Consider the following 15,777-nt stretch of genomic DNA (forward strand, 5'->3'; position numbering starts at 1 on the left):
TCTCATCCCCTTTCATGTGTGATTTACAGTTTGTAACAAAGGTTGTGCTGCTGTTTTTATTCTGCCTAGACATTTAAAAATTTCTCCTATACATCATGGACTTTCTCGGAGACCTATGAATGTATTGTTGCACCCCTTATCCCCAGCATTTGTACTCCTGTGTGTGTCAGAGCTGTGTCAGGTAGTGCAGAAATATTATACAAATGGTCAAAGAAATTCAGAGCAGTGCTGCAGCTGACTGCAGACATGGTGCGGTTGAGCTTGAGTTGGAAAATTCAGTCCCATACATGCAGTAAACAGTTAAATCTTCCACTGATTAAATTACCCAAATACATCAACGCCGATGAAATTATTCTCCATAGAAAATGTTGATCAAACCCTGTGGCTTTTAGTCTTCAGCACACATGGTTAAAGGTAATCAGTGCTCCCCTGCACATGCTTAATAATATCACAATAATCACTATGTTAAATATACCTGAAAACTTTGGGAGCTGCCCATTTTTTTCTTGCACGAACTAGGGAAAAGATGCTGTGATTTGGATTTACTACAGAACCACAATGCCAAGATGAATCTACTTGATATGGCAACTATTATTTTAGAAGAATGAGAGATCAGAATTTCAATGGGATTATAACTGTCTGCATGAAACAATGTTCACAATATATAGGCTTATTATAGACTAGCAAACCAATTATCAGCTGTGGTATGGGTCAAGTAGCAAAATCAGGCCAAACCATCAATGCCGTAAATGGACATAGCTTCATTGAAATCAATGGAACTGAACAGCTTATTCCAGTGATAAATAATATGATGCAAATTTCACTAGCTTTTTTTAAAAAAAGGGTTTAATAAGAAAAGCTTTCACTGCAGTGGCCAAAAATAATGCCATGTAAAGCATGAGGGAAGATCTCATTTATTACAGAGGAGGAAGAATATGGATGTAGATCTGGATTAAGACTATGAAATGAATGAGTGTGTGCTATTTGCATGCAACAGATAAAGCATTTCCTAACTGAGGAAGAGAGGAAGAAGTATACGAAGCATACTGTTTTTTTTTTTAAGCATAGGGAATACTTTATATTAGCAGCTACTTGAGAAGGCATTCCATCTAGTCAGAATATTCACATGTGCTATGAATGAGCATGCATTCAGCATTTGTGATGCCTGCACTCCCTGTCTGGTGCACTGAAACTTGCTGGCAGCCATCCCAGAAGCTTTCAAGGAAGAGTACATGGATGTCTGCAGTAATTTATTGGCCACTGTTTGCAAACCCCCGAGAAATGACATTCCTGGGTTCAAATTTTGTTTAACTTCTTCCTAGAGCATTGTAAACAGTAATAATTAAAAGGTATTGTTAAGGACATGGTGCTACTTGCTTGATATTGGGAAACTGTATGGCAGTGGATGGCAGCAACATTCTGTTAAGACTTGTGGTCTCACCTTGCTATTCCCCTTCTAGGGAGCAGTTTGGCTATGCTAGAAAGTGTTTATTTATTTAACTTGTAAAGCTGTCATTGCAGACAGATGTTATTACAAGAATGTCCCACCTGATTAATTTCTTCTGATAGCCAAAGCCTTCCTGCATACTGTTTCTCAAACAGAAAATGATCTCAGAGGCATGTGTAGTCTTGCTCATTACCAGAATGTATCCACAGATGTTCCTGTTTCCTAGGTCTATTTATGAAAAAAAAAAAAAAAATTCTAAAGATGACCCTTTTCTTTATGTAACATCCCCTAGACATTTGGATCTAATAAGACACCGAACTTTTTCTTTCTCTTTTCCTTCTTCCTAGATGTTTAAACACAGGTCATTTAACAGGCAGAGTTATCTTTCCTTCTTTGTTTCTTTTCCTTCTTTCCTTCCTTCCTTCCTTCCTTCCTTCCTTCCTTCCTTCCTTCCTTCCTTCCTTCCTTCCTTCCTTCCTTCCTTCCTTCCTTCCTTCCTTCCTTCCTTCCTTCCTTCCTTCCTTCCTTCCTTCCTTCCTTCCTCTTTTCCTCTCTTAAAAAAAAAAAAAAAAAAAAAAAACCTTCTAAAGAATTTTTAATGAGATATAAAACTTCAGAGTGAATAACAAAAGATAAATGCAAACAAGCATGTGGCAAAAGTTAAATGATGTTTAACTGATAGTTGGAACTGTTTACAGCAGTATGTCTGAGGAGCTCTTCTAGTATTAAGCAGATACACTGATGCTTTCAAAAACAAACAAACAAAATAAACAAAACAAAAAAAAACACAACTGTTGGATGAACAAATTCCCTTCAAACACTTCTAAATGTTCCTTATGATTCCCTAAAAGAACAGAGACCTATTTGTCTAGAAGTTCAACACAATTGCAGAATATGGCCATTTTCTTTTTTATATGTGTTGGTGTTCTTGCTAAGAACAGTATAAAATAACCCAATAGCTAGTGATAGCCTTTTAGAGAAGTTTTGTATTTGTAACAGCCAAATTACTATGACACTGAGGTCAGCTAAAACATATTACAGCAAAGCAAGAGGAATTACTTTAAAAGATATACTTTATTTGGTATGACCTGCTTTTTCCTGAGAGTCTAGGATGAGCCTAAGGCTGAATATTCACACTTTCAGAGTTTCTAAAATGCATCAGTGATGAGCAAACCTTTTTGAGTACAGTTAAAACTACTGCAAAGCTTTTTGAAACCTCTACTCTGTCATATTTTCTTGTAGAAGGTGTACACCATAGTTTATAGCTTATACAAGACCTCTCATGTAAGGATTTTAAAAATGCAAGTGTGTATCTTCCCCTTTCTTTTTCTATCTTTTTATTTTGTCTAGGTATCACTGTGATTCTATATTTACATTCTATACTAGTGTGTTAGTCACTCTGGTGACTAACAGAAAACCTCATTGAACATAAGTAGAATTAAATTTCAAACTTCATGTGGTTATTAACAAGGCACATCTGATAACAGTATCCCACCTGAGTGGTGTAATTAGAATGCAACACATTTAACTAAATAGAGTTGCATCAGTGTTGTAGAGGTATGAGATCAGTTATTGTAGATGGAATAGGGTTATCATATATATAACGATACATTTAATCAACAAAGCCTTCACCTTTAAGGATGTTGCAGGAGGAATCCAGGGAAGGACTGGTCTTATCAATGTCTATAAATGCATGAATGAAGTAAAGAAGATGGAGCCAGAGTCTTCTTTGAAAGGACAAGAGGTATTGGACAAATTGCAACATATGAAAATCTACTTAAATATTTTAAAACAAACAAACAAACAAACACTACTTTGTTGTTGTTGTTGTTCTGAGGGTGGTCAGACACTGCCACAGGTTGTGGAGTCTCTATCCTTGGAGATACTCAAAACTCTACTGGACATGATCCCCAGCAACTTGCTGCAGATGGTCCTACCTTGAGCAGGGAGGTTAGATTAGGCAATCTCTTGATGTACTTTCCCACTTCATCTAACCCATGACCCAGTAGATTTAAGCTTTGCTAAAACACTGTGCTTGTTTCCTTAACTATGATCCTTATCTTCGTGAATTATTGATTGCCAAATTAAGGAAAAAAATACCATTTAAATGTCATTTATTATATATCTCTGTTATCAGAACTGATATTCAGCAACACTGCCTCTTAAACGCAATTTTCTGGCACAATTTGTTATGGGCAGAGAATTGGATAGGAGTGAGATCATTACCAATTTATTTATATCATTTATATGACCTGTTCTGAAAATATTGTGAAAGGTAGGCAGAGATTACATCAAATTGTTCTAATCTACCTCACAGCTGTTCTAACAAAGGATAAAGAATAAAACCCAAGCTGGAAGTAGAAATAGATATCTGAAATAAATAATGATATAATCTACTGCTCTCTTTACTGCAAGTTTATCTGAGTGCCTATAAACATTCCTCAGAGATCCACAGTGTCTGTGTTTAAAAGCCACCAGGCATTTCTAATTTAAAGACTTGTTAAAGTTATTCGCTACTCCTGACATCATCCAAGAAACAGTCTTTAATCTTTGTCAGAAGTTTATGACTAAAGACAAATTATTAACTGATTTTTTTTAAAGATTTGAATGTGTTGAGGTACTTTTGTCCAGAGGGCTGCTAATATTTAGGGAATTTGACCTTTTTTTGAAGACAAAAGAAAAACTGTTGTGAAACTTTTTTATTTCTCTCCCCTCCTCCCCGTCCCAGTGTTAATTCCCCCTCCCTCCCCTGTGTTAATTCCTGTAGTTAAAACAAAAAATGAATAAATAAATAAGTAGAATGAAATCTTAACTAAATAAACCAAAAGCATTAAAACAATAATGAAGAAACCCTTATACATCTGAATTTTCTGAGCAGTAACAGAAAATCAAATTGATGCCTATAGCCTATGTCATCAGCCTACATAAGCATCAAATGCTATTTTCTATGTATGTGTTGTCATGTATACATATGGGGTACAAGGCCAAATATGCTCTGAGGATCAAATGACATTTGGAGAGCAGAAAGAGTACAAGATCCAGGTTTCTAATCACCTTTAGTAAAATCAAAACAGTAATTTTATTTCTTCGGTATGCATGTCTATCAGTGCTGAATCCAGCCTGGATAGGATACATACTTTTCATGTTTCACAGACCCCTAAAAGAGATCAAACTGATCTCTGATGCTGTTGCAGTCAGGTGATCTTTTCACAAAAGATGGAGTGTTGTGGTTGCCTGAAAATTTTGATGTGCTAAAATGGAGTGAAGTAAAGAGGGCCAACTTTCTTTAGATGGGTTCTCAGGGCTTTTTACAGATTTCTTTAAGTTCTGAACCAAAAGGCAGAGATAGTCAACACATTTTGGAAACTACAGCCTAAGCTGGCTGTGTAACTACTAATATACTGCATGTTCCTGCGGTCATTCTCCTGCACCAAGTTCAAAAGGCATGGGAGAGCCCACTCCTCTGCCACTAGCCTCTTACACACCAAGACAGGATGACCACATGCATACCGACCACTGCTAATGTCATTCTACATCTGCCAACTCATGCCCACCAATGACCTAGGAGAATGACTTTTTATATAGCGTTTCTTTATCGGTATGGTTTTCCTAGCTTACCATCTCTTTGTTCTACCATTTGGTGGATTATTTGAACTAACAGAAGAAAACAAGAAACATAGCCCAGAAATGCATACTTTGCTCAATTTCTAAGATGTTAAACCATAGTAATGCTTGCCGCCAACATAATGAAAAACTGTGAGATGCTCACATCCTAAAAAACCAGCTGCACATACAGGTGTCTGCAGCAGATGCTTCCCTAAACACAATGTGATAAAAGTGATTATTTCTCACTCAACAGAGAATAATCCCAAAGCAGGGTATTTAACAGAGGATGATAATGCAGGTAATTAGGAGCCCCATGCCTTAAACATAAAGTAATGTTTAAGAAGGTGAAGCTGAGAACCATCTGCACTTTACTCAAAGGCCTGTGGTTGTGTTTGTGGATTTATCATAATGATAGGCAGTTTTCATACTGATTTCTCAGGTGAGATCCTACTCAGTCAGAAAATGATTAAGGATTAAATGACTTATTCCTAGTTGTAACAGGTGATAGTTTGTCCTATGGCCCCAAAAAGAAAATAGGCATCAGAATCTCATACTTAAGACATTTCTGTGAGGAGTGAAGGAAAAGCCTATTTTTCCTGCAAAATTTATATATTATATCTTTCCTACCTTTGGACTTCCTGTCATGGTAACTTCTGCCTCGATAATGGTGGCCACTGTCTGTGTACAAATTCTCCAGATCTTCTTGCCAGGAGTCTGGATTAAAGTGTTTGAGCAGATCCTCCACCGTGTCAAATGCAGCAATGGTCTGATCCAGTGCTTCTGCTGTGAGCGTAGGGTCAGTCACTGATGGAGAGGGATAGGAGACCCCCTAAGAGTGACATACATCTCAGTGTACTTGGAATAAGTTGCAACACCACTCAAAACAATTGACAATATTATTGTCTTATTTCTGACTGAAACAGGTACTTTGGGCCATCTTTTGAAGTCCTTGGCTCGATCAGGCTGTGTTATGCCTGTGTTTTATTTTGCAAGAAGCAAACAAACTCCTGGTGAAATCCAGGAGGAGATCTGGGGAGAGGCAGTACCACTACTGCTAGATTGTCCACTTTTTCTGTCCTCCAAGGACATGATGGTTTGCACATGTGCAAAGATATTGTGGAAATGCCTTTTGAGACCACAGAATGGAGGTGCCTTGTAGTGCTGGAGTGGTGCCTTCTCATCTCTGCCAGGTCTGTAGGTAAATCTGAAAGAGGCTGATCAGAAACCACAGCAGAGAAAGACAAAGGCAGCAACTTCTCTAGATTTTCTTTCCCTCCTTGGTCAGTTTGGACTACAAATTTGGCTAGGTTAAAGACTTGAAAAGATGGCTCTTTATTCCCAAGAATGAAACCTGTTATGAAATATTGATGAATGTAAATTTTACCACCCTCTTACCAAAACCAAAAGTTACTTAAAAAAAATGAAAACATGGTATCTGGATCTCCACAATGCAGCAATGAATATTGGGATTACCAACAAAGTCATATCCTCACAACAATATCACAATACCACATGGAATATTATTTCTAAGCAGGAAGAGCCGAGTACCACTTTCTGAGCACACTTTGTTCCCTCTGAATTTGTCACACAACTTGAGTTTGAAGAAAGACTGCAGTGACTTCACTTTTACTGGAATTAACTTTAAACATTTTTCATAATCCTTGGTTAGAATCACAGTATTCAGGATCCTGATACCACATTTTTCCTTGTCCAAGCACAAAGCCTCATAATAACTGTGTAAAAGATGCACAAGAAAAACTATTAATGCAGATCTGTTACATTCTGAAGAACCACAATCAAAATAGTTGCTTTTGTCCAATAAAAAGCATAATGTAACACGAGAGTTTTGTTTGGATTATTATTATTATTTTATTTATTTATTTATTTATTTTAAGTTAAGACACTGGGGCAAAGCCCTGGAAAATGAAAGAGCCCTTTTCTATCCTGAAAATCTAGCTCTGAAGTAATGTAGCAGAAACATGCCATTTAAAATTAATGGCCCCGCCAAAATAGTTTTTTGCCTGATCTCCCAAGTAAATACATATGTTAAACCATTAATCTTTGTGGTTAACTTCACTCAGTTGAGTAGCAATGAAAGGCTCAACTCAACTAAGTGAAGTTACTTGCATCTTTGCAGGATTGTGTCCTTCAACGGTGGCTAAAATAGTTTAGAAGTAATAATCTTTTTGTCTTTTCCTCTTAGATATATCACAAAATTTACAATCCTTGATTTTTTACTGCATATATTTGCTGAAAGTATGCTCAATCTAAATCATTATACACAAGAAAGAGAAGAAGTTGAAAACATTACAGTGGCGTGGTCAAGAAAGCATAGCTGCACTTTACTGCTTATTGCCAACAGCACAAGAAGATTCTGAGGGCCACTTGTGCCTGTAATGCCTCTATAGTGCAGTTCTGAGACACAGTGCAGATGGCTCTAAAAATTCATGATCCACTAAAAGGGAAGGCATACCTCAAAGCATCTCTCCTGACTTCTAAGTGGCTCAGAGTACAGACTGACAAAGAGGTGGAAACCCCAGGAGATGAAAAGCTCACACCAGTAAAGTGCTGCAGGATAGACAGTGCTGTTGCTGGGCATCATGCAGTGTACTAATGCAGTCTTTGAGGTTACAAAAGAAAAATACTTTGAAATGCTACTTGTTTATTGAGGAGAGGTAAGGGGAGCTCATGGCTGGCCTGTGACTGCAGCCTGACTGGGAAACGCCAGCCCCTGGCTCCCTTTCTAAAGTGAGAGAGGGAGGGAAAAGGTGCAATGGTGCTGAAGAAATAGCAGCACAAAACAATGATCTCCTCCGACAACCCAGTGACAATCAGAAAGGAAATCTGAGTGTATATGAGCATGCTGCTGTCCAGGGATCACCCCACAACATGGATACATCCCCCTTCTCAGCAGTTTAACTGAAGTCTATGTTTCTGAAACAAGAAGGAGGGGTTAACAGACATAGGATGGCAGACAACACGAGTTTTTTTCAGGTGTTCAAATGTGCTTTTCATAACAGAACTGCAGGTCAGGCTGTGAATTTGTAGGGCATGTCAAACTAACACAGACAGCAGGGATTCCCCATTTTCTTTCAGTATAAAAGGCCCTACTTGAGAGATTTGCACAACCTAGTTCGCACACAGAAGAAAGCTTAACTTTTTTTCTCAGTGACAGCCAAATCAAGAGAAATTATTGCAACAGCTCAGAGAACCTACTGGCAGCGACATCATGTGACAAGCCCAAAAGTAACTTCAAAGCTGCCAACCCAACTGCCTCTCTTTTGTCCTGCCAAGAATGAAACACTAGCTGCAGAAGAGCTTGGCTCATTGCAATCTGGCTTCTGAGATCACATCCAAAGAGAGGGCAAGAAGCTGTGAATAGCGAAGATTTTCCATATAATGTACCTCTTCTACATTTCTTAAAAGCACTGAGCACATTTTTAATTTCATAAGATTTAAAGCTACCTTTCCTGTTAAGTACTCTTATCCATAATTTCTATTGCTTTTCCCCCATTTTTTTATATATTTTCTATCTGTATTGTGAAGCTGGCAGGCTTTTCAATGTGCATCACAGTTATTTGTTGGTCACAATATCACTTCACAAATAATAGAAGCTAACCCAATAAGCATTAATTAATTAATTAATTAATTAATTAATTTATTTATTTATTTTCTGGGTTGGCCATTCTGGGATTAGGACAGAACTATTTGTTTTAGATTTCTGAGAGAAAACAAGAAATATTGTTTTGTCTCTGATATGACCTCAAACAAGGAAGAAAGCCTTTGCTCACCTTAAATTTTCATTCTAAGCATTGCAAGTAATCCAGATCTTAAAATGGGTCTTAATGTTACCTGTGGGTTTCAGTAACAAAATATATCTGTCACGCTACGTTACTATCAGCAGAACAGTATGTCATCTTGCCAGCAACTGACAGGTCCAAGTTTGTCCTTCTGCCCCCCCAGAAGCATATCAGAATCGTTAAACCTTTCTCACTTGAAGAATTTGCATGCTCTCAGACTTTTTGCCTTGATATTTTTGAGAAAAATTACTCAACCTCTCCACCTTATTTTCCCTGAGGATAAAAAAGGGCTAGTGGGTGCAGTGCACACTAGCATTGTACAGGAGGATGGTATTTTTAATTGGGTTGCTGATGGCATGGCAATCAAAGAGACTGGAGTTCTGCTACTGATTTAGCTGTAGGCTTCTTCGTGACAGTGGCCATCAGCGTTCTGCCTGTAATATTGGTACTGAACTTCTCTGCCTCTAACACATTAAAAAAAAGCTTTTTAGAAATGAAATGTAGAAGATAAAACATTTTTTTTTTCAACATGAAAAAATACTGGCTTATTTTTTGACATATTGTGACATTATGATGTTAAGGATAATTATCATGGTGTTTACCATATACATGATCTCATTTTCATAGCTACCTGATGAGGGAGCCCTGAGCTTACATTTTCAAACATTAGCCTACCAAATTTTAAAACAAAATATTCTATCAGGCATATTTTTTTTCCCAATTCTATGTTAGAATGAAAAATTAATTTGTGTCTTTTAGCAAAATTGTCTCTAGTATCTTCTTCTTAGCATACCCAGTATATCTCAGTCCTGCTAATATTGCTACTGAGCACTTGCAGCACAATTAATTCAAGTCTATCATAGCATTTTATCATGAAGGACAAATGTCAGCTGCAAAATCAAGAGTAAATGCAGGTGAGATTGGAATAGACTCTTTTTTGTCACTACAGAATTTTCTCTCTACTCACTGTCTGGCTTGGATACTAATCAGTAGAATTTACCCATATTTTATTTACTGTTCCTCCACTGGCAACTCCTCATAACTACTGATAGGTGCCATCTGTAAACTCTCATCCAAAAATGCTCCAAACATTGTTCTCATTGGTCTCAAGTCTGCTTTGAGCACTTACGTGTTTAAGGAGGAGTTTGTAAGACCTGTGACGTGGTCTTCACCAGCCAGAATGGTGCACAGAAAAGGACTGCCCATAATATGAAGTCTGATGATACCTTTCTATTCCCCACAATGTGGACCCAGAATATATCAATGACACAAACTGAGTGTGATGAAAAGAAAAATATTTGTACACTGGACACTGGCTTCCTTCTTTTTTTTTTTTTTTTTTTTTTTTTCCCCTGAGTCACATTTCATTGATGAATATGGAGACTTTTAGATACAGTATTATATTACAAACACTTAAAAAATCTCATATTGACAATAAAATGCTAAATCCCTTTTTCTACCAGCCTGCTATAAGTAAAATCTTCTATTTAGGTCAAGACATTTTACCACTGAAAATCCTAAGGTGTTTATATCTTGTATTTTCATCTTGGCAAGACGAATTTGGAAGCAAGAAATGTTTCCAAATGGCTATCTCATGTGGTTACAACACCCGATGGCATATTTTGAATCTTTTCCCTTTAAAAACACAGTGGTTAAAAAGCGTAAGTTTGTTACTCACTTATTTTATCCTCTGCCAAAGGTGAATACATGGCTTCTCTGTGTAGGTACCATAACAGTGATTTGGATTCATGCCATTCTATCAATCTATTCATGGGCAAAATAGTAACAAGCTACTTACTGAGACAGAGCTTGTGACTGACTCCCAGTTGGTTTCTGAGGCTGCATTCTGGAAATCATCCTAAGGGGAAAAACCCACAGGAAAAATCACCGTTAAGGCAATGACCTGAATTAACTACCGAACCTAAAAATTCTCAGCATTCAATGTCTGTCACCTTTTTGAACCCTATTCCATGAAAGAGGAATTGCCATGTATCATTCCTAAACCTTTCCACAGGATAATGTTACTTGTATTCAGGTTCCTCCCTTCTTGTTCTTTATAAATTAGCTCCTTGTAAGCTTGCTGAGGCAAGGCTAGGTATTATTATTGTTTGTAATATGTAATACGTTTTTCTTTGTAACAGGACCTAACTTCTAACAAGTATTAACCACCTCTGCATGTATACAATCAGAGTGTAATGCTGTTTCCCAAAATGACCCATTCTGGAAAGAATGTGGACCTACCCTGGTATGTCATGGTGAAAAGCATGGTAACGTAATCCATTTGAAACATATTCCTAACATGACTGTACTGCTTTTGGTGCTTGTGCTGAGCAGGACTTGCTCATCTGTGCAGGGCACTGAATGGCACTATGCCCTTTATGTCAACAAACACAGACACAGTACATTCACATTAGAAGTGTCATATCACAAAAACCCTGAGCTTTTATGATTAATTTGAGCATGGCAATAGGATATATCTAATCTACATGTACCTTTGGACATCTACAAAGCAAACACCTAAGCTAGTCATTCTTTCAATTATAGTCAAGTAAGAGTAGCATTTTTAGGCTGTAAATCCCCTGATCTATTTTAGTTGCCTAATTTGGGATGACAACAATCAGATCCTGAAAATGCTTTTTTACTTTTCCATTTTCTATAAAGACAGCCCTGGGGTGATTAGCATAGATATAGATTTCAACATTGTAGATATTGACCTGTGGTCAGTTGAATACCAACTCACTTGTCTGACCAGTGACGGGCAATCATTACTTAAATAATGAATAAGCCATTTCTTTAATCTTTTGGCAGATTTACTTATTTCCAACTAGAATAATTAAACTAAGAAAAATGAAGGAAAAAGGCAGCATTAGAGAATGTTTATTTAACATACACATGCAGAGAAATGCTAATGATCAACATGAATGGGCACATAAAGAAAGCAGACTGAAGTGACAGCATTCCAAGATATTAGTTTCTAATAACAGAATTCATGATGAAAGTGTTCAAGGAAGAAGGATCAATGCCTGGTCTCACTTTACACTGACTCAGTCTCTGTATGCACTTTTTAAGTTAACAACTTAAAAGGGAAAATGGAAGACTAACTACTCAGCTGGTGCTCTCAACACCACATTCGACCATACACATATGTGCATGTTCATTATTTCTTATGAATGCAAAAGAAAAAATTGATCACATATTCTGATAGATTATCAATAAATTTCTCCATTTGTCAAGAAAGAACAGAGCTGCTTTCAGATATGAACTTCATATGCATGGTACTTTACTGTTTTTCATCTGCTATAGAAAAATATTAAAATATCCTAAAAGTCACAAGACTGTTTATTCACTATTGATACTGTTTCTTTTTTTTTTTTTCTTCCTTAAAATGTTCTTTTCTCTTAAGCTTGTGGCTCCAAAACTGTAGTAATTGCTTTAGTACTTAAGATTAATAGAAATTAAGTATCAACATCAAACTATACTGTTACTGTTCAGCCTGGAGAAGAGGAGGCTCAGGGGCAACCTTATTGTTCTCTACAGGTACCTTAAAGGAGGCTGTAGCAAGGTGGGGATTGGTCTATTCTCCCACGTGCCTCGTGACAGGTCGAGGGGGAATGAGTTAAAGTTGCACCAGGGGAGTTTTAGGTTGGATATTAGGAAAAAATTCTTTACCAAAAGGGTTGTTAGGCATTTGAATGGGCTGCCTGGGGAAGTGGTCGAGTCACCATTCCTGGAGGTATTTAAAAGACATTTAGATGTAGAGCTTAGTGATATGGTTTACTGGAGGACTGGTTAGTGTTAGGTCAGAGGTTGGACTCGATGATCTTGAGGTCTCTTCCAACCTAGAAATTCTGTGATTCTGTGACTAAGTGAACACTGAAACTGCAGGGTTATTAAAATGTTATTAATTACAGTGGTCTTTTTTTCTAGGAATACAGAAGCAAAAAATTATCTTTGAAATTTTTCCTGCAGGCATTTTATAAAGAGTAAACACATCTACAAATGCTGTGACCAGGTCATAAATAATTCAGGAGTAGTGGGCTACCTTAGCCACATTCTCTACAAATTTGATTGCTCAGTTATTGAGAAGCCATGCTTTGATGTACATGGACATGGATTTTAAAAGCTCATGGATCATCTGGTAGTAGTTGCCAGTTGCAAAATTTGGAAATCTTTTCCTCTCTGTCATTAGGTTCCATTTACCCCTTCCAGAAAAAAAGTGGCATTGAGTTCTGAAGCATTATTTTATAGCAGGAACAATCTGCCTCATTGAATGCCTGGAGGAGACCACAGACAAGGAATAATTTTCTGTTTGAAGTGACGGTCCCCTTGTGTTCTCTAATTGTAGGCATCAAAACAATTTCTTTAGTCTATGATTCTTTGAGAGGCTTGATGCCAGGGAAGCCCTCCAAAACCCTGAGATAGACATGTGTACCACCTGCTTCTTGGATCTCAAACCTGATGACTGCATATTTTGACTCTGTGATTATATTTCATCTGCATAAAGTATTCACAACTAGATGGCTTTGTTCCACCATTACTTAAGGCAGCTGCAGTCATTCTTGGCTTCTTGGAGCTATCAACCTCTACAGTTTGAAGATTATTATTATCTATGGCTTCTGCTTGCAGCTATTTCAAGTAATGATATCAAAGTGATTGTCATCATTGCAAAACCCTCTCCTCCTTCCTCACCTAACAGATCCTGAAGGACAAATCTATTTTCAGTGCTATCTATTCAGTTCAATTCAATTCATACTACCTTGTATATGGAATCAGCACATGATCACTTGGCTTTTCTTTTTCTTCTTTACTTAAAATGACATTAAAACTTTTAGTTAAAACATATAAAAGGCAACATCAACAACAGCAGCAACAACAAACACAACCACATCTTTTTAAACTGAATACTGGAAAAACAGGGTGGCAATAATTTGGCTACCCTGTCTACCCTGACAACAGTGCTTTCATTCGTACATGTGTCATGGTAATTTTACATCATTACACGAGACTTCAGCAAAGCAACGTATTTACTCTACAAGCACCAAAACTACAGGCATAGCCCCAGGGCTTCCAATCATCTTCTGACAGAAGCTACTTTTATTGGAGAAAAATGACTTCCATACCTCAACTTCCAAAATTACACCACAGCAAGCTAGTCTTCAGAGCTGAATATGTATGGACATTGACATATTGTTCGTGGCTCTGTTTCAGACAAAGATAAGCAACCCTCTCTCCTTCACAGACTGACTTTGTTTGCACCCTGTCTCTGACCATTATCTTCATGAAGTGAGAGGGAGTCACAGTCTTTGTTTAACCAGAAGCTTTCAGAAGTGATGCATAATGGCCACTGCTAAGGATACATGAGCCTGTGGAGACAACACTGGCTGCTGAGGGAGATGGTTTGCATGACCAGGGCTCTGTGACCTGCAGCAGCACAGGATCTGCAAGGCTCGAGCCATGGGGTTTGGCAGGGTCAATGGGAACAGGGAGACATGGGGAAGATGCCAGGGATGAGGCTGGGTCTGGGAAGCTTGCCAGTTTGCGAAGCATGGTGTCCATGACTCACTTTGCTGCACCACAAATCCAGCAACACCTGAGTCCCCACAGCCATGCTGAATTATACCTGGTCCTTGATTTATGGACAGACAATAAGCACTTTATAACATTTCTGTGATTCTTGTTTTTTTATACACTTTATCACTGTAGTCCAGCCTTTTGTTACCTTGGTGCTTGAGATCTTATGAGGCACAAGGCCTGGGATAGGCAATAACTGCCACAGGAAAGGCACAACACACTGGCAGCAATCCCTCCCATGAAAAGGAGCAACCCCAGATCTCTATAAGCTCCTCTCTGAAGTGCTTTTCATAATCTGCAGGCCCCAGGGGTAAATGGATTAAGCTTGCTAAAAGATTGTTTACTTAAGGAAATTAAGGAACTAAGGAAACTAAGGAAAAATGAGCATAACAAAGGAAAAGCGAGCATTAAAATGTTGAAAGTTGAGCTCTGCCTATGTGCAGTTCAACTGCGGTACTTAGATGGCAGATCTTTAAACTACACAACAGAAGTTGCTTCTAGAGGTTTACAGAGAAGTAGGGCTAAGAGATGTACTGAGGCACCAAGCAGGTTCTGCAAAACTAGATCAGAGGTGAAATGGGTCATGCTCAAAGAGTTCCAGTGCAGAAACAAAAGGAAACCTTGATCCAAAACTTAAAACTAAAGGGCTGGGACAGTGGAAGGTCTTTAAGAAAAACCTAGGGTAAATTACAAATTGAAGAAAAAGTGATGAAATTATCCTAACATTAAAATTAATAAAAGGAAAATCAATGGTGGCTGTTTTTGAACCATGGTCAACATGCATCTATTTCATTCAGAGCTGAGAACAGACAGTTAGCTGATAAGCAGATAAGCTTGCACTTGTAGTTTGTAGATCAAATTACCCTAAGAAATTATAATAAGGGCATGAGGCTTTTTTTTTTTTGTTGTTGTTGTTGTTTTTTTTCCCTGTAACAAGCATTAGTACCGTTTCCTCTGAACACTGAAATTACAGATACTACATTTCAAATATTACATTTTATATAGAAAGCAACAGATATCTCAAGCAAATAAAGACACAAGCTCAGAACACACTGTGTATCAGTGGCAAGAGGCAAAATAAAAGTCATGGTTGCATTAAAATAATGCTGTGACAAATACTCAAGTTTGTACACTTCCACTGATTCACTATAATTTCCTATGCAGTGTACAGTGTACGCTCCAATTTCTGTTCTTAAAGACAAATAAAACAATAGAGATGAACACTTTGAAATACCTGTTCCTTTTACCATAATTTCAATCCATCACATTGCTAAATTTCACTTTCCTACCAGAATGGTATTTATTACCACTTGTCCTAAGGATGTTGAAAGATAACTACAGCAGGCTACTCAC

The 15,777-nt window shown here is 37.6% G+C and overlaps 1 protein-coding gene across 6 annotated transcripts in view; it reads right to left on the reverse strand.

Annotated features, from left to right (window-relative positions):
• PDGFD (platelet derived growth factor D) overlaps positions 1-15,777 on the reverse strand; it is a 145,319-nt gene that overhangs the window by 20,793 nt on the left and 108,749 nt on the right. For 4 of the 6 annotated variants that reach the window (XM_068670257.1, XM_068670261.1, XM_068670247.1 and 1 more), the window contains 2 exons: positions 10,652-10,711; positions 5,681-5,882 (listed from right to left, as the gene is read on the reverse strand). In XM_068670257.1, the coding sequence (XP_068526358.1) occupies positions 5,681-5,882; positions 10,652-10,711 (262 nt within the window). The remainder of the gene's footprint in view (positions 1-5,680; positions 5,883-10,651; positions 10,712-15,777) is intronic. The other 2 variants (XM_068670260.1, XM_068670266.1) reach the window with 1 other exon arrangement.

The sequence above is a fragment of the Anas acuta genome, chromosome 1 (assembly GCF_963932015.1).
Source record: "Anas acuta chromosome 1, bAnaAcu1.1, whole genome shotgun sequence".
Taxonomy (NCBI): domain Eukaryota; kingdom Metazoa; phylum Chordata; class Aves; order Anseriformes; family Anatidae; genus Anas; species Anas acuta.